Here is a 26430-nt window from a genome sequence, read left to right on the forward strand (position 1 = left end):
TAGTACATGTTATTAGTGTGAAGTGGGTCTGTGTAATTAGAAGCATTGAGACGTGCCGCCGGTCTCACGGCACACATACACGACGTTTATTAAATCATTTAAACATACTAGCGTAGCTCTAATAGCCGGCTTAGATGGAGAACTAATTCGAAGAAAACAAATTGTCGAGCAGCAACACCGGCTGCGGCAGCAAATTAATAACAAAGTGATTTATTAAAACCCCTAACAACACTGCACCACAAAGAGCGTAGCCCCACAATAGGGTGGCTTTAAAAACTTTAAAGCTGAATTATAAGCGGTTTGGATTCACTGAAACATTGTAGGTTTTACTTTTAGTGCTGAGCGCGATGGTTCATAAAACATTTTCTATTCATGAACATTCTTCGTCGTGTCTACTCCGACAGAGCGTAGCACTTAAAGAATTTTATGCTTCAAAACTAGAGTACAGACACGAAGAGCTCTGTAAATTTATTCTAGTTTATAACGATCTTTGAGGGGTTAAATTCAATAACATCATTGTCAATAAATCCGTTCAAGCGAAATGTTTAATAACACGAATACTGAAGTAATCATATCTCGGTCGGAATTGATAGAGTAGGTAAAACCCGAGTACCAGCAGCGAACCGAAATAAAATCAGTTTATTTTTACCACGAGTGCACGCCACGACCACCGCTGCGCTGAGATAATAAAATATTTTATTGAAGATATAATTACGTGAAATAAGTCGGTCGGCGGCGCGCTCGCCTGTTAGATTATTTCTAGCGATTACTCCAAAACTAATGGATGGATTTTATCTGGTGGATTAAACTAATTGCGTTTTGTAACACAGGCCAATCCGTTGGAGATATGTTATCGTGTTAGATGTATCTCAGTTGTTTTTAGATTCAGCGGGAAATGTGCTGACACGCGATTGTCATCAGGTTTTGTTTCAATTAGCGTGCACAGACGTGGAAGATCATTAATGCTCCCAGTTTGCCGAGGGAGCGCGGCTAGGTAATCAGAGAATACTTAGCATCCCGGCTGCGTACTCCGCGGCTCGGCTCCCACTAGCAATTTCCTGGACGAGCTGCGATGCAAATGGCCGGCTCTTCGAGCGGAACTACCTCTTCGCTTTTTATGTCAGCCTCGTGTTTAACTGCACTTACTCGCATCCTGCTTTCGTGCACATTAAAACAATTTGCAGGCTATTTAGGATTCCATTTTGTATTATGGGTTATGACTATCCCGCCGATTGAATATTAAGCCGCCGTCGTTGTTTTATGCATAGTGTTAGACTACACCAGTTTAGCGACCACGCATCGGTATATATTTCGGTTAAAACTGGGACGGTTCCACGAGCCCGTCGACATGTTAGCCTACGAAAATGCAAACTGTCGACATACGCCGAAATAATAGACCACGTATAAACCTTTTGGTTGTCAGCCTCAATCATGTTAACATGGAAATCCGATAATTGGGATTTCTGTCAGTCAAATAAATAAAGTTTCGGTGGAAAAACATCAAAGGAACAGCGAATTGGGATGATCTCTCTTTTAAGCGGTAGTGTCAATTTATGGGGGTGTATTTTTTTCGTATCGGGTGTGTGGTGGAGTAAATCTCGTGCCATTAGTCGGGGATATGTCGGCACTCCGCCTGCAGATGGAGGATCGCTTTATGCCCCCGAGACAATAAAGGCGGCCATAAAGGCGTCGCCTGACGTGACTTTATCTCGCTAAAATGAATCAATCAGACTCGCCCATTAACGGTTTACTCCTCTTTTATCGACTATCGATGTAGGCTCGTAGTCTTGTTTTTTTATCACGAAACATAATTATCTATGTACATTAATGTATCAAATGTAATTGTTTCAAGAGGTTAGCAATAGCATACAACAATGTACATCGTACTTAAGCCCATCACAGACGGAGCGATAATATGTATATGTATATTAACATACCGTATGATACCGAAATATCTCATATAGTATATGCTAACCACCACACACGACAACGATACCAAAATAAATAACGCTGACTGTCTAGCACCGCGAGAGAGATGAAATATATCAAAATATATCGTTATATACCAAGCTATATAGCAAGGTATCCTAAGATGCCTTGCTATAGTATATCGTAATATACCAAAATATTCGTGTGTGGACTCTGTCAAATAGTACGTAAAATTATATCGTATTAAGATGCTTTGCTACAAAATATCTTTTGGTATACTATCGCTCCGTCTGTGACGAACTTTAGACTAAAACAACTGAATAACGGAAATGATGTTTATGTAAAATTATTTCAGTTATTGTGGCACAATTTACAAGGAGCAGCTCTTCTGATATACTGTCATTTCAATATTCCAGAATAAAGCGCAACATTAAAGACGTTTCTTGCGGAGTAATTTCGGCTTCCGTCGGCAGGTCGGCATGAGGAAAATTGTTTCAAAAAGCTTCAACCCGTTATCGAGACAGGAATTTCCTTGTTCGATGATGTATTTTTGTTTTTTGGTAGTATTTATGTGGCTAAAAATATATATAGATATTTCACTGAACTAAATGAGGTATAATTATACATCGGTGTGTAATTATTATAATTAACCACAATTATTTTACCTAAATTTGGTAATGATAATAATAAAGCTCTGTCTTTCCGCTGATGTGTATTTTGATTCTATATTAATTAATGTATGTAGTGTAATGTAACTAATGTAATAGATATTCCCTTAATTTGAAATTTCTATTCTCAGGGTACAAAACAAAACCACAAAAAAACTGAGCTGTTTCGGGATCAAACCTACAAGTTGTATATAACCTTTCGTCTCGTCTATCAAGCACAATTTCTTTAAGTGTTTTTCAAATGTTAGACCCCATAAAGAAATACGTTTATAAAACGAACACCGAGCAATTAATTGAACAAGTTGGAGGGTGAGTGGACTAAAAATAACTAAAATGACGCATAAACCAGCTCATGCCAATAAAAAATATGAAGAACATATAAAGCACATGCACTAGCGTTAATTTGCTGAAATTAGAAAAGGTTTCTGAAAGACACTTGAGATGTAAAGTGTAAAATATACATTAACATAAGTTAATACGTGTAGTTTGTCAATATACGTCTTGACAGATTTTTGTAAGTAAGCCAATTCTAAAATAGCAACAGCGATACTAAATGCACTAAATGTTAATGAAAACAAATTTGTTTGAAGTTGTTGCCAAACCCTAAAAGAATGTTAAACTTGTGTATTTACATAGTGGTGTAAAAAGTTAAACATTGTTGTAGAGTTTGGCACGCGGCCTTGCATAAGTTTAGGTTTATTTTTCGCTATTCAGTGCTCTCGTTGACCTATTTTTTTAAATAGTTTTGTTATTAAGTTTGTTTAAGAAACAAAACCTAGCCCGTTCATAGACCTAGCATTACATAGACCAGCTATACGCGTGCGCCCGTAAGGGATAGACATAGATGACGTCATAAACGTGGGGATACCATATTGGTAAAAATTACCCCAATATTTGATATCACGTTGGGGCGATTACCCTGGAGGCAAAGTTAGCTTGTTTGACGGTATTAAAAAATTGTTAAATAAAATGTCAATGGGCCGTTCTTTTTAGGCGTATAAACAATGAAATACCTCCTATAATTCGCGCAGGTGGTACAAAACTAAATATGTTTAGTAAATAAAACGTAAAATAAAATGTATTATGGGTTTTAATTTAAAGAAATCACAAATCGCAATCACACCAATTAATGTACACCACATTTAATCTTCACAACATTTGTTTATTTATTTTTTGGAATTAGAAGTACGAAAAAACTTCGAGGTCAAAATTACCCATAAAATTATGATATTTTCATCTGGTATCCCTAACATGATTGTTATGCAGCTAAATTAAGAAGAAGTTTAAAAATGGCTGACCTCAGACTCCTACCTACCTACGTAATTTGGGCGGATAATTTTACAAGTATTGTTTTGTTAATTTGCGTAAATAATTGTGATATTTTTATTGAAATCGTTTGATTCTACATTGCTTTGAGTGTAACGTAATTTTACGATGTTATTCTCACATATTGCGTTAAGAGGAAGGTGTAAAATACCGTACTTACGTGTGAAAGGTTATGATCTCATATTTTTGCTCAGAGCGGCTATTACAGCCGATTACAGAACAATTCACCAGTATTTTATCAAAGTTCAAGGATTCAAAACGCTAACCATCACTATATTTAATAAGAGAAAGCACAATTTCATACAAAACAACGATAATTAAACAAGCAACGAACAAACATGACATGTCACGTACTTATTTGTTTGCCACAACCTCGGTTGTGGCAGCGGTGGAAAAGTGAAACTATGACAAGGACAAACAATAACAGCGCTTTCTCTGCTACTCCTACTGAAAGATACATAAGACTATCCCGTTCGGTCATTTTCCCCCACCCCTCATGACCGATCCAGTTATACTAGATTCATGAGCCCGTTTCAATTTAAATACTTAATGATTAAAAATATTGAAATTATATTAATATAGTAAGAATTATATTAATTATATTATTTTAGATTTAAGCTAGTTATTAATTTCGTTTACGTAGTACCACTGTATATATCTTGTATGTAAATGAGAGTTCCCTAAACACGTGAAAAAAATATCAAAAGAAAAATATAATTTGTATACTTTATTTATTTATATGAGCCTAGAGTGTCCCACTGCTGGGCTAAGGCCTCCCTCCCCCCTTTCCACGTATCCCGATCTTGACCCGTCTCCCACCAGTTCCTGTCAAAGGCGTCAAGGTTATTTAGTATACTTATACTTACTATATTTACTATTATTTATCGAAGGAGCGAGCGAAGCGAAGTGAAGTTCTTCGATTCTTCTTACATTCAACTTAGAATGGAACACACGGCTGGCTAATAGGGGCACGTCCCGGCATTTCGATGTTTTTAAGCTGAACTATCAGAGGATAGTTTGATGGACAATAACTTAAGTAAATTTGTTCTAATTTAAATGAAATTGGGTAAATGTGTATGAAGGAATTATATTTTAGTCATTAAACTACGAGCAGGCTTGATCAAGGGGTTATGGAGCTAGAAGAGCCTAAATTGCCAATAAGCTGTTTGTGAGGTGTCTTGCTATTCTGGTCATTTTATTTGCAAGAAAGTATGGTCGAGTTTGGTATCAAATGAAAGTGCTCTGTTTACACATTTAAGATAATATTGGTTTTTAATTCACGACATAACAATAATTGGCACGATATAAACGAAATAAAATAAACATAATATAGGTAGGTATTTGACATTTGACAAGATTACGGATTACCACAGATATAGTTTATTTTAATTTCTATGGTGACTTAAATGTATCAGTTAAGGGCTCCACAGACCTTGCAATAAATCGCACGCAGTTTTCGATCCTTTACCGACTGGGTATGTGCATTCAAATGACCTAACTTTTTGGCGAACCGCGAGTTCTCAGTTCGGGGCGAACTACTAGTTAAAGATATAGTTTGACTAAGGACTGTCTCATTTCAAACATAGACAGAGAGAATCATACTATCTTTGTCTTACACTAGTACTAGCACCCAAAAGAAAAGGATGAGTATAGTTTATTTTTTGTTCTTATTTACTAACAATTTGGTTTAACCAACTATAAATTAAAATGGTTTGTCTTGATACAAAGTAAAAAAATAAGTATTTTACCTAAATATGCGTCGCATACCAATCAATATAGGTGCATTAGTGAATAATAGAAATCTAAAACGTTGTCCGGTTTAGTTGTTTTGATTTTAAGATTTGGTTTTTCATAAAAATCAATGTACATTGTACATGAAAATTACACGAACTGTCTGGGTTTCACCCATATCAATGTAATCAACCGTAAACTACATCTAAGAATAAAAAATAAAACCCTTCGAAAATGATAGACGTAATAGTTATTGGGTAGGTAGATAGTAGATATTATAATTGTTACACAAACACAAATCGTTTAGTTTGTGTTCTCATCTTAGTTTACACTGTATTGTTTATGAAAACATATATTCTATCGATTTGAAAACAAATGTACCAACAAGAGCATTAAACGAGAAAAACATTTAAGCAATAAAATAAACACGAGAATAAATAACAATTCGCGTCGCGAGTTTGAAGCGTTAATGTTTCATGTTAACCTTAATGTAGGTCTAATGCTTTAATGTAGGTCGGTGCTTACCACTGAATGAAGCTTAACAAGCCAACATTTAAAAGATGGATCTACATTCAAAACTAAGGATATTACATCCTTTTCAAGCTGAGACTACAAAACCACGACAATGTTGCGTTTAAAAGTCAATAGTATAGGTTAATACAACAGTATAGGTTATATTATCACGTCTTTTCTTACCACGCGGTTCACACGCATCCACTCTACAATAGACAAGTTTTCACGCTTCACAAATCACGATTCAAATCAAAACCGTTAGTTAATAACTTAACTTGTCTATTTGGAAACGAGTACACGTATAATGCGATAAGTTACCACGCAATTTTTTCGATAGACCACGTAATTATTGTGTTTTACGGTCTTGAAAGATAACAGCATCTTAGCTACTTTTGTACAAATTTTCATTTCACCGGTATTGTTCTTTTATTGAAGAATTTATATGAAACCTTTCCTGTCTTTTCCAATGGTTTCCTGGTGGAAACAGATAGCTAGAGAATATTAATCACAGATTAATTGAGACTTGAACCCGGGCCCTTAGATTGCAAGTCACGTACTCCACCATCGGGCTCTTACCGTTGTTTAATGCGCAGACGTGAGTTCAAACGTACGAGCAAACATGTAGGTAAGGTCGGTGCCCCAACTTAAGTACCCAAGTTGCCATACTAATTGTATAGAAAAGTGGATTACTTATATTAGGGAACCGACTGTACACAGCGTTTCTATATTTTAGAAACATTGATGATCTATAGACATTTACTTTTGAGTTTTGAGCGTTAAATGAAAATCAAACCTACACATTTATGAGAAATTTATTTTACCATCGAAGCAACTTAATGTGAAACAGTGAAGTAGGTTATTCAAGTATGTCGATCAAGAGTAAAGACTGTTTGATGTCTCATTAATGTTTGATCTTTGCTGGGTTTTAATAACATAATAAAGAGGTATAATTATTAGGATAAAGTAGTTTAATATGAAACTAAATGATGTCATATGTAATCATAATAAATATTTTAAATCAAAATAAATAAGCAACACATACATTTATAAAAAAATTGCTGTAAACCTACAGATGTTTTGAAAACTACACAACTCTTTTGGGCTGGTAACACTGTTCGGTTACTAAATGGTTACGGGAACACTTTGGCAATGCTGAGTAAAGCACTTAGCACCGCCATGGCAAATGCTAACGAAAAGTTAGCTAAACAGCGTCATTCGTTTGTTTAACCAATTTAACACTTGGGAGACATGACTGTTAAGAATTGTGGTCTCGAAAATGATATTTGATCGAAATGGGAATTTAACTTTTACTTTTCACACTTGATATAGAACTATAAGCAGAAAGTTACATAAGAGCGGGCAGGATATAATTAGGATCGATCAGTCAATATTAGTCCTATAAAATCGGTGCCAACTCTTGTGAAACAATCTGTAGATAAGTCAATACAATTCGTCTGACGAAAATATCATCCGAGAATTCCGAAATAATTTCATACAATGTAATATAATTAATATTTCATATAATTTAATACATATGTACATTATTATTTATTAGTAAAAAGTGTCAAAATGCTCCTACTTTCTCACAACCTGCAAGCGTAATACCGTGTACATAAAATTTTCCAGAAAACTTAAAGCTGCGTTGTTCAAAGTTGTAGTATTCCACGTAAGCGAATTTACAGCCATTAAAGCTCGGCGCACACATATGTGGCAGAATGCGGTCGTAACGCACAACGATGGAGTTCGCACATGTCGCGCAGGGACGGCTCTGTTCTCGTCGCTTACAAAACACGAGTCAAAACAAACCAGAGGGCCTGCCGCAAACATCGAACATCTAAATATTGTTAGAGTTAGACATAAAGTTGGCAGTAAGTTGGCTGCGTTTTTGATAGCCCGGACTGTGCAAGTAAACTACTATGAAATTATGAGTTTAAATAACACTTGCACAGTCTAAGCTATTAAAATCGCTCCCAACTTAGATTGGTCTAACTTTGACTTATCTGCCTTCCTATAGCTCTTGTATATTCAAGCAACAGAGAGGTAAATAGACGAAGTGGTTCACAGTAGGCCCTCAGGATAAAAGAACGTCTAAATAAATATGGGGCATTTTCTATGAAAAGGGACCTTATTGTCGATGGCGCTTACGCCGCACAGCGTCGTGCGGCCTTGTATTTATATCGGAGCATCGTTTATAATGGCGTAATGGGTTTATAGAAAATACCACATATGCGTTTGCTTTGTAAACTGAAAACAACGAGAGCAAAACCTCACCTGCCGTCGAGAGTGTCGAGACCGCACTTACCTGCAAAAGAGAAAAACACTGTGTTGATAAAATATAAATTATTAGCAAAATGGAAAACACTGAATTCACTTTAATTCATAGTTTTGTAATTTGTAAACTCGACGTAGAAAAGAAACCATTCCGCTTTATACTTCTGTTTTCAGAACGTGAACGAATTACAAAACACATTAAGTTTTTGCCTAGCCTTAATCATTTAACGATAAAAGCTAATTTAGTGTAGTGGATTCAATCGAGCGCGGCGGATCGGAGATAATGGGTAGCGAAAAAACTATAAAGATAAAAGTGTCTGACTTGAGAACGGCAGCATAAAATACATAGGATTTTAAATTAAGTGGTGATTCTGCCAGAAACATTTTCACAACACCAGTCTGATTAAAGGATTCTACGACTATTAGTAGTATCAGTGCTAACTAACAGCATAAACTAGATAGCAGTTCATATCATACACAACATAAAACTTATTATCGCAATAATGTTGTTACATGACGAGGCAAAAATACACTCTTTCTCTGTTGTAAATTGGACGACTTCTGGCAGGCATGCCATCCGCATCCTGACAACCGACAAAAAGGTAAATTATATGAAAGCAGAACAGAACCCCTCACTCAACACCCCTGCAACGATAGTAAGTAAGCTTTTATATTCTACACTTAAGGTATCCTCTACTACTCGAGAACGAAGAACGTCAATGCTAAGACCGCTTTTATACAAACTTTTATTAAAACGCTTAACGACAGAGGGTATTATCGCAGGCGGTAAAGTATAAACTTAACAGGGAGTGCTGCGAGTATGCCTACTTCCTACGCTACCTACTACAGCTCTCCGTCATTTTACAACGGACGATTAGAGCAACTGTATCTGGTCATTTGTTACAAGCATTTTACGTTTGTGCCTATGTACATAAATTACATTAGCTCGAGCACATTTTACGACTGAAACGTGACCCGTCCGTGTAACGTTAGCTACCAGCCACTCGCTACACGCATCCACTGGTTCTAGTGGACTCACGCTGTGATTTATTTTCAATCAATTTGGCAGCTTTAATCATTGAGCATTACATAAAAACGAGAAACATTATAATAAATCAACGCGTTTACTATAGAGAAAATTAAGCAATCAATCGATCAACCGAACCGCTACGCCTCGCCACCATGTTTCAGTTCGTCGCGTCGAAAATGAGTTGCACCCGGGTAGTTCCGACTTCCGAAATGTAGAAGCTATCGAAACGAGCAGCGTTCGATCTCGAATCGAATCGGAGGGGGCTGGGGTCCATCAATAGAGGCAATCGAGTCGCCGCCGCGGTCGGTGAGCCAATTATTGCGCGTCAACAGTGATTTACGATATAATGGCCGCGGCCGACGCCTACATTGTTTAAATGCCTCGACGAGCAGAGAGCCGAGCCGTCCGGCCGCGGCAAACATACACCTCTTCGCTAGACAAATACACCGAGCACGAGTAACAAAACAACGCTCCACTTTACTCGATGGCTGTTGACTTTTCTCTACGACCTTCTAATGTTCTCCGCTCTAGTGATATTTTAATCCATTTTCAACAATCCAAGTCCAATTTGTAAAGCGATGTCACGGTCGCCGATCATCATCAATCAAAGCCGGATATTGAGCTGAATCGCCAAATACGATTGCGTAATACGAAATGTTGTTAATTTAAATATTCCACCAAAAAGTATCTTTAAAAGGTGATTAAAGTGATCCAGACCGAAAATGTAAGTGGGGCGGTAATTTAAAGTTAATGATGTATAATTATTGATACAACTACCCGCTATTAGTTTTTATCGTGACGCCGCGGGCGTAAATGACCAACGTGTTGTAATTAAGTGTTTAATTTATAAAGGAATAGCGCAAACAGGTTTTTAAACCGAAAATGGAGGGTCGAGTCGAGTAATAACTGGTTGTACGGACATACTGAGAATATGTCGTCGACAAAACAAAATGTGGAAAGTTGTAAGAGAAAGGTAACTTTGTTTAGTAACCCTCAGTCAATTATGTACGCTACTTGTAGCAATGAATGCTGGTTACCGCTAGACGTGGTCCGGTTTCTAATCGGACAACTTATTCATTGCAGCATTCATTAAACAAAAATGGCACACCGTTATTCTTCCATCAAAAGCTTCTCTTCAACTCTTGTCACGACACGACGAGTACTGAAACAAATGTAAGTCATGACGCGCGATGTATGGCTCGCTTTATCTACGCTACGATTCGCTTCACCTGCAACGGCTGCAACCTCAAAGTGCAAATCTCGATGTATTTTTTGCGTTAACTCGATAAACAAATTCGATTCTGTAAAATACCGGCCGCAATGTCCGGTGTCGTTCTGAGAAGCGTCGGGTTTCGGTGTCTCATTTTATTTTTTGCGTAAATCATTGGACGAGCACGCGATGTGACGTGCCCGCGAGCAGTTGCGGCGACTGGGCGATTATTCACGCGATTTCAATTATCTATCGGGCAGGCTGTCTAATTACTACAACGTATAACGACTTAACGAGTGAAGCGGCCGGGCCACGCTTCAAAAGGTTTATGCTCGGCGAGTATTTCATGAGAACTGAATGGGGTATGCATTCGGTATTTTCATTAAAGAAGCCGTCTCATTTAAGACGTGCTCGGCGTTCGGGCTCTGTCGGCAATTAATGCGGTGTGGAAGTTTCCAATCCGTTTGTCTGCCTCGCGCCAACCGCCCGAGCCCGACACAACGTATAAACCGTCATATTCCGCCCCATTTGCCAAGGCATATTGACCCTTACATCCCCGCCTAGCAATATTTCACACCAGCCAATACCGAAATAAGTTCTACGGGACATTTACGAATATTGACAGACTCGTTTGACAATAAAGTATTCCAAGCAGCTTGTTTACGAATGAATAATAGATTTCTGTCAGCCTTAAAATGGAGGAAATTTATATTTAGCAAATTACTACTTTTTGTTGATAATACATAATTCATCATTGGACATGTAAATGTCAAACGGTACCTAGTAATGAAACTATGTCTCGGGTTATTAAGTAAATTGTGGCAGTGTCGTACTAATTGAGTGCATTTGCGATGTCTCGTGTTTCTGAGGACTGTCGTAGCAGTTAGAAATGGCTCATGTGTATGAAAACTTTACATTACAACGCATACTTTTTTTTAACTGGCCCGTGTGTTTGCATTCTCTACTTTATATGCACTTATGTCTTTTTAGAACAACATTTCAGAATAACGGTTCAACGGAAGGCGGTAATTATAAAACGTCTCTTCGTACTCCACGCCGGCGGTAGACGTGATAAGAATGCCCTCCATACATTTGCATGCATGTTCGTTAATTGTTAAAGGGCCCTGCCTCGGACGTGGCTCTACATAAATAAGCAATTTAGTCAATTTGCTGCGACATGCACGGAGTTTTTATTTTAGACATTTATCAGATACGATGTCACATCGAACTCGTATAACTATTTACCGTTGTTTGCAGTCTGAATTTTATTTGGAACAGAGCACAGTTGGCTTTCCACTTTTACGAATAGACGAGGTACTGTGCATAGTAAAAACCACAGCGCCCAAAGCCAGATGCTGAAAAATAAAAAGGTAATATTTGAACGAAATGCGCATAGACGCAAGCATTTAACCCTTAAATGCATAATGATGTATATATGCATCGTATATTTGATGGTCCGTGGCTCAATATGCAGCTATCCAAAATCACATTTATTACTTTTATACAGCATGACACATCTATTTCAATTTATTAAAAAGTTATACAAAAAATCATGCATTTAAGGGTTAAAAATCGAACGATGCTGGGACTTTTTGGCGTAGGTCGTTTGAGTCACTTGTCAACAAAAATACATCGTGTATTTGGCTTCGCCTCAAAGCTATTGGCATGGAATAGCGTCCAGATTTCTGCGTGAAACTGATTCAGAAATAGATGCGTTCGGTTGCGTGGGCGCAGCGCGTCAAAATATTATGGAAGGGCTAAATTAGATCAAGAATTACACAACTAGTGTGTAGGCACATATTCTTTCGTAATTGCTTTTTTTTTTCAATTCTTATTTTGATAATCACACTTCATTGACAAAGCGCAAGAAAATCGCTGGCGTTCACCGAGACATCTACCTACAGTGGTGTAAAGCCAAGAGTTGCAATAGTTGTAATCCTTTTTTGGTGGCAAACAAGCATACGGCCCACCCGATGGTAAGCAGTCACCGTAGCCTATGGACGCCTGCAACACCAGAGATCAAAGATAGATATAACTCCGTAATAGATGGATACAGTCTAAGAAAAAATGTGCCTCGAAAATTAAGAAAATTTGATTCTCGTTCAGAGGGGGCTACTAGCTTTGGCCTACTGTCGTATAGATGGCGTTGAAGGTTTCGTTTGTTATTTAACAATTTTAACGCATATCAGTGAAAGAACATGGGTCGAAATCATAAAAATAATTAATGCAAATAAAAAAAATCATTTATCCATATTTAAATACATTTTTCCCCTCACTAGCTCGGAAAGCCGTCTTTTATCCTTTAAAACAAGCGGGGAAAAACGCATTTTATCCACTAGTGGGGAAAGTAATTTGACCTTGGATGGAGCGTGTTTAATTAGCTTGACAGATAACAAAACGTAAAACGCTCATAATAATGGGTAGTTCGATATTAATTATCATTAAATAAATGGTTTGAGAATCTAATAAAAAATACCAAATTTAGCTTTATTTAATGATTTTATGTCATAAACCTTAAATTTCCATAAGAAACGTTAGATTTTTTATTTATATAAATATAATTCTGAACGCACAAGTTGAGTCGATGCAATTTCAAAACGCATCGTTGACATTTCATACGTCATAACAGAAACGTCAACATTGTCAACAAATTTTTTACTTAAAAACACTTCTTACCGACTCACGTAAAAATCAGAATTTCCAGTGATGAAGATGATCTAACGCCTGTGGATGTTGCACTTTCCTCGCTATAGTAAGGGGAAAAGTTTTGTGTTACACACGGGTGCAAATGTATTTTATTTCTCGTGTGTTGAAACACTCGCTACGCTCAGGATTCTATTTTAGAACCACTATAGAATGCTTTCGCTAGCCCTCGTGTTTCAATTCCACACTCGCGGGTAAAATACAACTTTGCACCCTTGTATAACAAATAACTATTATCGTATTTTTATAAATATTTATTTTTAGTTTTAAAGTGTGTCGACAGATGGCAGTGAATTTACTGGGGTTACAAAATTTACTATGACAGTACCGCTCTAATATGTTACTCTATGGCAGAGATATTACATGCGCGTTGCCGACCCTCTTTCCAAAACAAAAAATAAAGGAAAGTTGATACATTTTAGGCATGTTCCTATAAATTCATTAATTGCTTTTCACTAAACTCTTTCTGTAAAACCCTTGACTTGACGTTTATACATTAAGTTAGAGCACCTACCTTTTGAAACGCCTCTCAAAATTAATTTGAGGCGAGAATCAAGAAACTCGCCAATATTAAAAAGGAAAAAAAGCGATTTTGCCTCCCTGTAATCAAATATTATTACAGAAGCGAGCTACGATAACACGTTGCATGAAATGTTTATTTTATTTTGTAACTTCGACTAAAAAAGATTATGAAAAAAATAATCCTCGCACTAACCGACTTGACATGTCAAATACATAAATTGAGCTACATTAAATATTTGCTCACAGAATTGATAAATAAAATTATATCATACCTTATGTTTTGCGTATAAGAATAACCGCGTATAACACCAAGAACATGATGTGAAATGTGATATTTATATTCTATGAATAAGAAAACCATTGAATATCTGAATACAAACATGGCATTAATAGTCTGATATCAAAGCTCTTACTCTCGTATGTCGGAGTAAATTCATTCAATATTAAATACGTCTAATAAGTTCATTTATTTTATGTAATGTAACTATAAAAAATGTTATTTGGCCGAGCTAATAACATTACCTATACTATAAACATTTTAAGTGTGTATTTTCACGCAAATCACGCAATGTATTTAGAGTACATTATTATCCTTTATTTCAAAACATTATAAGTATTATAACCATTTGGTTACCGTTGCAATAAGGAATTAAATAGTAAAAGTCGGTAAAATAACCCCCGTCAAAAGCCCGCCTAAGGTAGATGAAAAAAATTTTTTTTATAGTGTTAGGATCACAAGATAATTAAATTTATTTAACAGTATCAATATCCTGTCAATTTTTCAAGTCAAGTCTAGTAAAAACAAACCTCACTTATTTATACATCTGTTTTTAACTCAAGACTCATTTTGGGTCATCGCGCCAGCCAAGTAAGTAGTAAAATGTAAATAGTAGGAGAGCCGGCAATGCTATAGGTTGTCGTGTCGTGGGTTGTCGGTTCTCAGCTCGTTCGCCGAGCCGCAAAGCCGCGCTCAGCTCACGGCTCAGCAGCCACCACGCGCCGCTGGGGTTAGCTTTACTGCGCGAGTTTATATGGCCCACTGTTAAGGAATGCAATCCCGCATGAGAAATTCAATCCCGGTATTCAGCGGGGTTGTCATTTTCAGTCCCGATGGATCCCGGTATTTGCAGGATCCCGCAAGTTCGATACAATTTTACGAATTGGTACTAAATATGACGATTTAGAAACATTACAAATACAAAATTTTGAAATAGACTGAAATTTTGTATTAAGGGCGGTACACAAGAATTTACGAACGAGTGTGTGAATTGAAGGCTTCGAGTTCGTAATTCCTGTAACGGTCGTGGCAGATACAATTTTTTCATCACAGGTGTGATGGCGTGGACTTAAGACTCGAATTACATATGTTAACGCCTTCGCTGCGTCATCGATTTGGCTGTATGCATTACGGTATTTACGACTAACTATATTTCGTTTTTTTTTGCATTAGAAAAAACTACACAGAAGTAAGCATGCAGTTTTTATCAGGCTACCGAATTGTTAATTCTAACGGAATTATCTAATGTAGCATGGTCAATACCTACTTATAACTTATTTCAAAATTTTATTGCAAAAAGTGCCCGATTTGGAACCTCAAGCTTACTTCTGCGAAGATCTTTCTAATACTAAAAAAAACTAAGTATAATTCCCGCAACGAAGGTGTTTGTTAGAGTGTTTCGTTTCTTTGCAAGTTCTGATCTTTTCCGAAATTCAATATCGTTAGAGATGATTCGTAAAAAACAAATTATACATATCTGATAGTCTATAACAAAAACTCGATCTGGTAACACGAACTTATCTACTGGGGGCACAACGCCCGAAATTGGCTGCGCGAACCACAAAGACACACAGCCAAATCGATATGGGCCCGCCCGACCCATCCAGGGGATGAATTTTAATTATTCAGAGGGATAACTGCGTGCCATCTTTAACAAACAAATTACATATGCACACCCAATAACGCGATACAGCTTCTGGGCCACCGAGCTTTCAATTATAAGTTGGCGGGATAAGCGACGCGGGTCGGGTTGTAATTACCCCCGACCGATGTCTGACTGCCTGGTACTCGCTCCACCGGAATTCACTAATTAGTTCGACTATGTCGTAATTGAGCTCAGTGAAATCGTTAACGTATTTAACAAACATTCGCGATGATGAATAGCCGATCTACTGAATAAAATCTCCGAACGTATGTCTTGTTCGTACATAATCGTCTTTCATTATTAATGGACTGTGTATCAATTATTATTACTGACTGCTTAACATGATATAAGTATATACACCATAATAAAAACTTTAACTCGATGAAACACTATTATTCCTGTATAGTGTATAAAGTAAAATAAAGTCTATAAGCAGAACACAATAGACTATTGTCGAACATCAAACAACGAAAGTTTACTATTTCTGTAAAGTTAAGGCGTCGCCGAGGTAAAAATAAAACACTCGACAGGATAAACGACACGGCAGGCGTCGAACAAGGCATCTAAGACTGCGATCCCAATCATCTACCCTAAATGCCGACACAAAGTAAGAAAATAGGGAACGTATAAAACGTCAAAGAGATTGAATATCGATTGTCGAGTCGACAGCAATCTCGGTGGAGCGAGGGGGAGGCAGGACACTTCCGACCGCCCGCGAGAATTTATGTTATTGGCACCGCTGGCCGCCGATACGGGACCCTCGCGTGTAATTGTTAGTTGGAACACAGAATATTGGGGAATTAAACGAGTACGGTGATTGATTAAGCGGCGATAACGATTATACGCGCGCGACCCCGAATGAGATCTCGAGATGAAAAAGGGAGATACCTCGAATCAATTTACAGAGCCTCGCGTTAAAAAGAAAGTAAATCGACGCGAGCGTGCTAGCTCGGAAATAAAAACATGGCGCGGCGGCAGTCGCCCGTTTACAGATTAAGCCGAAAGATCAACAAATATATTTTAATCCGACCCAACAGCGTTCTCGCATTTCCGGCGGCAAAAACTCGCTCCACGACACATGGGCGAGAAAAAACCCCGAGTTATTATCTTAAGTCGAACCCAACAGAACCCATTAGTAAACAACACGGACACAAAAGAGGGCAAAATAGCGGCTTATAAAAAAATGTAACAAAAAATCGGCTTTTGATCCTCGGCTCCCCTAGATTGTATTTGTGAAGGTTTTATTAGTCGGCGAACTGGTCCAGCGAATCCATTTGAACCGAGTGCGGAGTGCGGAGTGTCGTACGCTGTCGTTTTTACCGCCACGTCCAAATCCAAAGCATACGTATTACACGTGCATTTTGCGCAACGTGATCGTGTTTAGATAGTTGTGCTCGTTTACATTGGTTCCTATTAGTCGCTTCATCGTTTTATTGTTGCAGAATAACCGCAATGAAAATAACTAGTTCCAGTTATGTAAGGGCTCAAATTATCGTCGAGGTTTATAGCAGATCTTCACATCACAGACGCAATTTAGTCCCTCGGAAGCCCATAATAACAGTCGTTCCCCCATTTGTAAATTCCGAATTACTGAGACAAATCTGCTCCCCACATTTCCCTCAAGCAAAACTTTCCACTCGAACAAAGAGCCCAGGTACACGCCAGCTGCGGATTATGCCTCCGCCGACAAAGCAACCGACGAGTCGAGCGACTAGTCCAACTCCACTCCGGTCTGCCAGCCGCAATAACACCCGAGTAACTTAAATGGGTTTATGACAACTCAGACACGGGACTTTTTGTACGGAACACCAATGTTATTCGCCAGAAGACAGATAGATTATTATAAAAATGAGACCTCATAACAACCATCTGTCGGCGGCCAAACATTTTCAATCTGATAGCGGACAAAATTACAAAACCGTTAAACAAACAGTAAACAGAATAGTTCAAGCTGAACGGTTAATTCAATTGAACGCAGATGGTATCTAATTAATGTTAAATCAATTTAACATGGAGGAGTTGATTTTTACAACAGTTTCAGTTCATGACATAATGAATGAGAACGTAACAAACCGCAGCGAAGTAATGCGAAGCGGAAATAATAATGGCATTTGTTAGAGCGGCTGTCGGCGCCGCGGGCCGCGGCCCCACATCCTAATTACGCCAATAATAATTACACAGTAGTCGCCAGCTGCTGCTTCGCTCCGCTACTATCCGTGCTCCTCACTGCCTGCTACCAAATGACCCTGTTACAAGTTTATCTTTGATTTTAAGTAGACGAAACTTAGCAAAAAAATAAAGCCACAAACTGTGTCGGAATGAAGTAAGACCAATTCTGAATAATAAATGAAGCAAACATATTTTTATTCATAAAAGCAGATATGAAATAGGTAGATGTACTTCTGTTTTGTAAAGCCAATTAGTCACTTTCGTAAATAATGCCATTTTAAAATACTGGGGATTTTTTACCCGATAGCATAATCACTTTTTAATACAAACGCTTGGTTAAGGCAAACATACATATCATTTAAAAATTGAATTATGGATTGAAATTCTGATATTCAGGTCATTATTTAATTTTTTTTTAAACACAAAGAAACGTTTTTGTTCGCACTAACATATTGTCGTGTAACACGTGAGGATAGGGGCTAAAATAATTACGAGACGGGCACAACAATTATTATAAGCATTATAAGCCAGAGGGGCGATTTGATATCGTCAATCAATTATTTCAAGTACATTTCACGAAGTTCCCGTCCAATAGTCACAAGGCTTTGACTAAAGCAATAACGTTTTTACGAAATGAATGATGATACGCCAGAGGCAGGTAACGCGATACGTCCGTTCCGGCGAATAAATAAACTCGTTGAAGCGAAAAATTCATCAGAATTTATCATTCATGATGGCGTTGGTTTATGCAATAACATTTCAAATTTCCGATACATTTCCCCGGCGTGGCAATCAGCGAATATCGCTTTGGATATGCGTAATGACAAATTAAATAATGAAGATGGAATTGTGAGCTCGTTGTACGCTTCATTAAAACCGTGTTCCGTTCTGATCGTGTTTTAAATTGCGAATTCAGTAGTGTATGGTTGAATGGTCGGGGTTCGAGGAAGTCGTGTCGTGCTCGGCGCTCGGTGGCGCCGGGTCTCGACTCTCGACTCTTGAGTCTCGAGTCTCGACGACCGTCGAGTGCCGGCCGCTGATCAGCAGCCAATCAACATGTAAATTTATTCAGAGCGATCAGTGTAATCGCCAGCGCTGTTAACCTCATTCGCGACACGCCGGACGCCTCGATACCGATCTTATTAATACACTGCGATAACATGTGTAATTGTGCTGTATTATATAAATTGATAGATAGATCAAATTGTTTAATCAAGCGCTATAGATTAATTCGTTAATTAGCCGGTTCAAGCTGCGATTAGGATTACGGAACTCGCCGTACCATATTAGACAGTTAATAGAAGATTTCCATTTAGATTTAATATAAAGGAACCTTTAAGGATGAACTCGATAAAAATCAAAGTATTTTTTTGTTATCCGTCCCTCAGCTTCAATAGCCATATTAGCGACGTGGGGAATTTAAACTCGTTTTATTGACGAGGGTCCGCCCCTTATTCGAAATTCCAAACTCGTTATAATAGTGTATTATGCGATAGATTAAGCATTAGTGCGACTGACAATAGTCACGAGTTTATATATTTCGTACCTCCGCACGTTATATTTCGTGTGCGGAGGTCAGTCGGTAATGATAGCTGAGACTCGAGGCCGGAAGCAATACTCATCAAAGAGGGAACAGAGGAAAGAATAAATCGCAGCTGCGAAAAGGGTTGTTAAGGTCCCAAATGCACAGTCACATCACGGAGGGCGTCAAGCGCTCAAATTGATATCTCGTCTTAATTATCACGCTTCGCACAAACTTTTCCAGTTAGGGTAGCGAACGTTAAATTGATTTTACAAGAACTTTAGAAATTTTTAGAGCCCTTGACAGTGATTAATGAAAAGAATTTCGGAGATGTGTTCTGTTCTCTCCCCTCGCCGCGGGCGAATACTTAATGACTAGAAAAGCAAAGGGAGGCGCCCCTTTCTTATATTGTGCGGTTTTGGCAAATATATGATTCGCCTTCATACGCGACGTAATTTAATGCCGTCGTAAAATATTGTGGTAGCGTGACTGCTTATATTACTCGAGCAGCTGTTGCACTACGCGATAAGATGGCGAACACGTCACACGGCATAATTTGATGCGGTTAAAAAAAACGTGATGACTTGATGAGATCATGAGCGCGGGCCTAGTTTGCATGAACCTTTGGCAATACCTCGCTCACGTCGACTTGATTAATGATGTGCATCGTGCAATAAATATACATTTGTTGCAAGATGCTATTGCATGCAGGTGCTCGATGATTGAGCCGCAAGAAGCTCCTGGGCCGCATTATGCCGTGTTCGATACTATTACGTAACCAAGCGAGCGGGAATAGTTAGCGAGCATCCAATAATGGGTGCTAAGTTTGAAGTAGGCATTCATGCAATTTTGCAGACGTGTATCTATATAAGTGAACCACCGTAAGCACCGTTTGTGTGCCAACTATCGTGATTCGTGCTCTACCGAGCACATTCCTTAATTTTGAGGTCGAGTCTAATTCTTATCTTTTTCGGTGCGCTTTAAACCTGCGCAAATGGCATTTTATATGCATACTCACTTTCTTAGATTCAGATGCGTGTCGGGAAATGTTAAAGAAGGGAATGTGATGTTTTTACCCATTACTGAAAGATTCTCATTACGTTGTCAACGTTGCACAGATATTAAGTGATGATACTGATGATACACTTGGTTCTTAGACAATTCTCACAGTTTCACACCTACTACATGAACATGACTGTGTGCTGTCCTTTCGTGTCTGGCAGCATCTGTAGCCTTATTTGCCACAGCCGCCGCAATTGCATTAATTTGCGGAGTGCAGTAGGTATTGTGACCAGGAGCACAGCGGGCGGGAAGAGGCTGGGGTGAATTAATGAACCTATGCGGCACCGACAGGCGCGGATTACTCCCAACGTTTGCACTCAATCACGCGCGCAAACAGCCCTAAACCCGAACAATTAAATAGACTACGAACACAGCCGGCCCTGAGGATGGCAATCGGCAATTAGAGCGAGATTACACGGACTACCAATTAGAGATTATGCTATTGAATTTTGACCGAAATACGAAGTATCTAACCTACTTGATTACAACCGGACTAATGGCGATCCGATAAGTATACTCGTATCTTAATAAAATGTTCGCCCTATTAATTCGCCAATTTGTGTTCTGCAGACAACGATTATAATTTTAAGATGAGGGGCCGTTTTTTTTTTTCAATTATCAACCTGTCCTCCTTATCAGCAAAAGTAAGCAAAGCTCTTACGTACTACTTGATTGTCCCCTGATTCCTTTGTTAGTATCTGTGTCTACGAATCAATAATCTGGTAAGCGTTTGTTGGTAGGTATAGGTCGATTTGTATGTGACGTCCCAGTAAAGGCACCTTATGGTGGTTGGCGCTTACGCTTACCCTATTATTAACGCCGCTCCAATAATATTGCCGTGCTATGCGACGTAAGCGCCAGCGCCGCCATAAAGTACCTTTTGCCGTGGAACGTCACATATTATAACATTGGATTTTATTTACGACGAGTACTTATACTGGTCTGGTCTATAACGTCGTTCGTTTCCACGTACCAAGAAAAATGATTTCCTTACTAGTAAACTTGAAGCTGTGGACTGTTAGGCTAGGTTCACACAGCGTTAATTTTTCCCGTATAAATACCGTATACGGGATTTTATTTTATAGTTACAGCAAAATTTGTATGGCAACTTACGAAATCGTTCACACGGCGTCTATGTGGGAAAGCCAATCTAGCCGTGTGAACGATTTTGTTATTTGCCATACAAAATCAGGTAACTAGTCCACAACTGACCACTATGGTCCAAATTCCAGTAAAGTATGTATAAATATTTACAGTACATATGGTGCTACTTTCTCGCACTAGTGCGTAAAGTGCACTTTTTGTGCATGTGTCGAAAGTTTAAAGGGCCATATGTACTGTAAAACGTTGTTCCATACACGTGCGAATAGGTAATTCGCAACTCGTGTCGATTTAAAACACTCCCTGCGGTCGTGTTTTAATTTATCGCCACTCGTTTCGGATTTCCTCTTTTCCGCACTTGTATCGAAAATAATTATTTTCATATTAAATCACATTTAGAAACGGGTCTATCGCGAATTTATTTGGCTTAAGCCAGTTAGCCGCGACCACGACCAGTGAAACCTGTGTCGAAACGGCGGTAAATAAAGGTAACAAAATAAATTCGCGATAGACCCGTTTCTAAATGTGATCTAATATGTGTTTAAACCGCGAAAGTTTTAAAAATTATTTTCATATTATGTTGAGTAGGTATAATATAATATAGAAAGGGTATTTTATGTATTTACATAAGCTCCAGAATAAATGTAACGAGTAAATATCATAGGCTCTTTAAGAATCAACGTTAAAAACTGGACCATAGTTGTACTTAAGGACTAGACCTGATTTTACGGTATTCGATAAAATCCCGTATACGGTATACGGGAAAAATTAACGCCGTGTGAATCTAGCCTTACATTTTGTCATAGAAATGATAGCCGGTAGAACAACGGCCGTAAGGAGATGCCAGTTGTTGACGGCAGTCTTACTGGACGGTCCTGAATGGTAGCAATAACAGCTAACTAGCGTCTGTAGGCGCCAGCAACGGGCATCTGCATCTTGTAAATCAGTTCTAAGGAAGCTGAGGAAAAGACGAAAATGCACTCACCTTAGGTTCTGTTTTAATTTTCTTGGCCGGTGGTTGTGAACTCGGGGCTTCTTGCCGCGAGTCGTCAGGTTCAGGTTTGATAGGTATCGTGGGCCCGTGGGGCGCATGAGGTGTGTGGGGTGTGTGGGGCATGTGGGGCGTTTGGGGCGCCGGCTGTGGCGGCGGCGGGGGCTGCGCGGGCGCGGGCCCCGGCGCGGGCGCGGGAGGGGGCGGGACGGGCTGGGGCTCGAGCCGCGGCGCGGGCGAGGGGCGGGGCTCGGGAGCCGCGAGTGGCGGGGCCAGCGGCGCCGGCGCCGGCGGCGGCAAGGGCGGCCCGGGCGCGTTGGGCGCGACGGGCCGAGCCACGCCGTTCACGTCGTGCGGGTGGTGGTGCTTGTCGCGCGCCTTATCTCTACGGTGGCCGCCGGAGCCGCGCTTGGCGGCGGCGGGCGGGGTGGCGGCGGCGCCCTGGGTCTTGGGCTCGCCGTTCATCTCGTTCGACTTGACGATCTCGTGCTTGGCCTCCGAGCTCTTGGTTCCTGGCTTGGTGCGCTTGATCTTCATCTTGAGCGCCGTGCGCTGCGCGTCCGGCTCGGCGCGGGCCGCCATGCCGCCCGCCTCGTCAGTTTTCTCTATGTCGGCATCGAGGTCAATGATGAGGTCTCCGATGCCTATGTCCCACTCGTTGTCATCGTACTCGAAGTTGGTCGCGTGGGGCGCGGGGCGAGCTCCGCCGGCCGGCGCGCCCTCCCTCATTGACGCAGCCATGCGCGCCGACTCGCCGCGCCCGCCCCCTCGCGCCCCGCACACGACAACACCATTGTAGCCCTGCAACAACAATGCACGTTAACACCACTTAACTACAACTTGCCCCAACCAGAACGTTTTACGTGACAAAGGCTAAGATAAAGCCAATTAACTTTCTCCCCCGAATACTCCATACGCCAAAAAACTTTTAATCCAAACACGGTCCAAACCATTTTGCAAACCCACGATACATGCACTAAAATAATACTATTACAATTTTATTTTTTTGGTTTTGCCCTAGCCTAGCAATCCTATTAAATCCTACAGAATGAGTTATTTTTCGCAATACTCGTAAAGGCAAAATAAATAAAAATAAAAATAAATAAAATAAATAATAAATCATTTATTCTGGCGAAATAAACCCTATTTTACATTTTCTTATTCTGCCAAACTGCAAGACAGTTTGTTGGGGAGGGAGGGGTGGGGGAGGGTTTGTTGGTAAAGTCACGTAATCCTTATTTCCATAATGCCTATGCAATAGGCATTGATATTACAGAAAGCACTAAAATTATTAAATAAACATGTTCCTTTTAAATTAGTCCTTTATAGAAATTTCATATCACATGAAGTTATAACCAATACTAAGAGGCAATAATCGTAAGAGTCATAAAAGTGTTGATAAGCTCGGGGCACTACACCACCTAGATCACGCTAGTTGACGGTCTGCTGCCAGCTGCCATATGATATATATGAGCGAATGAGGTTTTCAGGCGTTTTATTTATTCCTTTTCTTATTCCATACCAACACCTCCTTCCCCCAATTTACCTCGTAGATAATGATTTCTGGGATAAAAGCAAAATGTTAACCCAGGTCAATCAAATGAAATCAAATTTGTACGGACTTTGTAGTAACAAACATCCAAATTTATCTAACCCATTTTATGTAGGACTTTTACACAAAAGCACACAATAATCCTGATAAATAGCGTCAGCCACGTTAACCAATCTATGAACCATTCGTGCGTAATCTATGCAGTCATAAAAGCATAGACAAGCTCAGGTTACTCAGGTAGCTCTCGAGTAGGTAAGTACGTTGCACATTTATATGCTCAACGTGATACTACAAACATTAGGAACATTAGTACAAATACAAAGGTGTATAATATAATACGTCACAAATACAATATTATTTTGTGCAACAGGTACATAATAAGGGTTCTTAAAATTCAAGGGCCGAACTTACAAAACGAAACAAAGAAAGAGACCTAATTATGTACCGTTGCCGTTGCACACAATTTTTTTTCTAAGACAAGCAGCAAACACCTAAAATTATAAATAAAATCAAGTAAATAATTGTTTGTAGATCTTGGCCTAGAAATCAGAATTTAAAAAAAAAACAAGAGTTGCATAATATTGTATGAATATTCCTAAGCACACTGCGCCGCCGCACTTCTTATAAAGTTGATTTCGATCTCATTGGCAGTAATTTAATCTACAAATAAGAGTGCTAGAGTAGAAAAATGTTTATAATGTGAACAGTCTAAGGGTCGGTTGCACCAAACTGTTTGCCATCGTTAAAGAGTTCGCCAAATTTTATCGTATGGAAAGTTTCATAGTAAACCACCGCGGCGTGCCGGGTGACGTTAATCAGTCTGTAAAGTGCGGGTGGTGCAACTGGCACTTATTAACTACCTATTATTAGGATAGCGTTAACAATCCAGTCGCTATTTGTGGGATATCGTAACCGTAAAAGAGTCGTAAAAAGCGTGGATAAGCTCAGCCCAGGTAGGTGCTATAAAGTATAGCGCAAAGCTAATTTACGTTAGATGACGCTACGCTAGACTGCCGTACAGTTATCGAATGTAGTTTTCTTTCAACTACAATTCATCTATTAATTCAGCTATATTAACAATTCATTCAAAAAGTACAAAGTAGATCATCAGGAATAGTGGTACAATACAAAAGCACAAAGCAAAACTACGCAAAGTGATGTCCCTAAACGCTAGGCTGCAGAAGAGGGCTAGCGATAAGTCAACAATTTTTCTGTGAGGTTAGGATTTTTTTAGTAATTTTATCAGGATCGCGGTGGGTATTACATATAAGTAAATTAACGTCACGTCAGGATTTTCAATCATTTTGGAGAGACTTCGACGGAACAAAGATTTATACATAATAAATATCTATGTACCTAAAAATACTCAGCAGGGTGTTTTAAAAGAAATGCAGCAATATTAACATAAATAAAAATATTTATTTATACTTCGTTTAATGTTTAGTAGTAGGATTAGTAAAGAGCAGAAATGTATGGAGCAGTAGTCTCAGGCGATGCCGCTTGGCACGATTGTTCCTTAGGTCAAACAAAGCTGATTTGGCCCGGTAGCCACGAGATCGTATCGTGCATACCCCTCAAAAAGGGGGGGGGGGGGTGAAAGGGTCGGCTCGGGTCCAATCTATGCTATATTTCTTCCTGTTCTTAACAACTAGGGCAAGTTATATATCATTTTCGTATAAATTAGGGACTAGGAATTCATTATTGATATAATCATTATACCTGTCCATACAAAAATAAATATTTAAGTACTTAAAATGAAAATGTTCCATTTGTATGGAATTCGTCACCGCCACGCGCTATAAATTTTTTTTCGAGTAAAAATGTATGAATGCCTACTTTCAAGTGATATTTTCCAGAATGGAGAATAAATGGGCCACTTTGTCCAATTTTTTACTTGGCGCAAATCGCCACACTGTAATTGTAACAGCCAAAATTGTCACAAAAAATTACATAACATTTTCATTTTTTGTACAAAATATTTTTTGATACGTAATGATATAAATGTTGCCCTAGTTGCTAAGAACAGGAATAAATATAGCATATGGACCTGGAGATACGATCCTTTCAACCCCTCCCCTTTCTGGGGGGTATGCACGGTACGATCTCGTGGCTCAGCTTTGTTTGACCTAAGGAACAATTTCGTGCCAAGCGGCATCGCCTGAGACAAAAGTGCATACTCAATGCGCTTACTAATCCTACTATAGGTAT

The 26430-nt window shown here is 39.1% G+C and overlaps 1 protein-coding gene across 3 annotated transcripts in view; it reads right to left on the reverse strand.

The window, feature by feature from the left end:
- Positions 1 to 26430, reverse strand: part of LOC134749207 (zinc finger protein 608-like) — a 142325-nt gene that overhangs the window by 64803 nt on the left and 51092 nt on the right. For all 3 annotated transcript variants that reach the window (XM_063684077.1, XM_063684079.1, XM_063684078.1), the window contains one exon: positions 22665 to 23471. In XM_063684077.1, the coding sequence (XP_063540147.1) occupies positions 22665 to 23411 (747 nt within the window). In that variant the 5' untranslated portion in view covers positions 23412 to 23471. The remainder of the gene's footprint in view (positions 1 to 22664; positions 23472 to 26430) is intronic.

Source organism: Cydia strobilella, chromosome 18, assembly GCF_947568885.1.
Source record: "Cydia strobilella chromosome 18, ilCydStro3.1, whole genome shotgun sequence".
Classification (NCBI taxonomy): domain Eukaryota; kingdom Metazoa; phylum Arthropoda; class Insecta; order Lepidoptera; family Tortricidae; genus Cydia; species Cydia strobilella.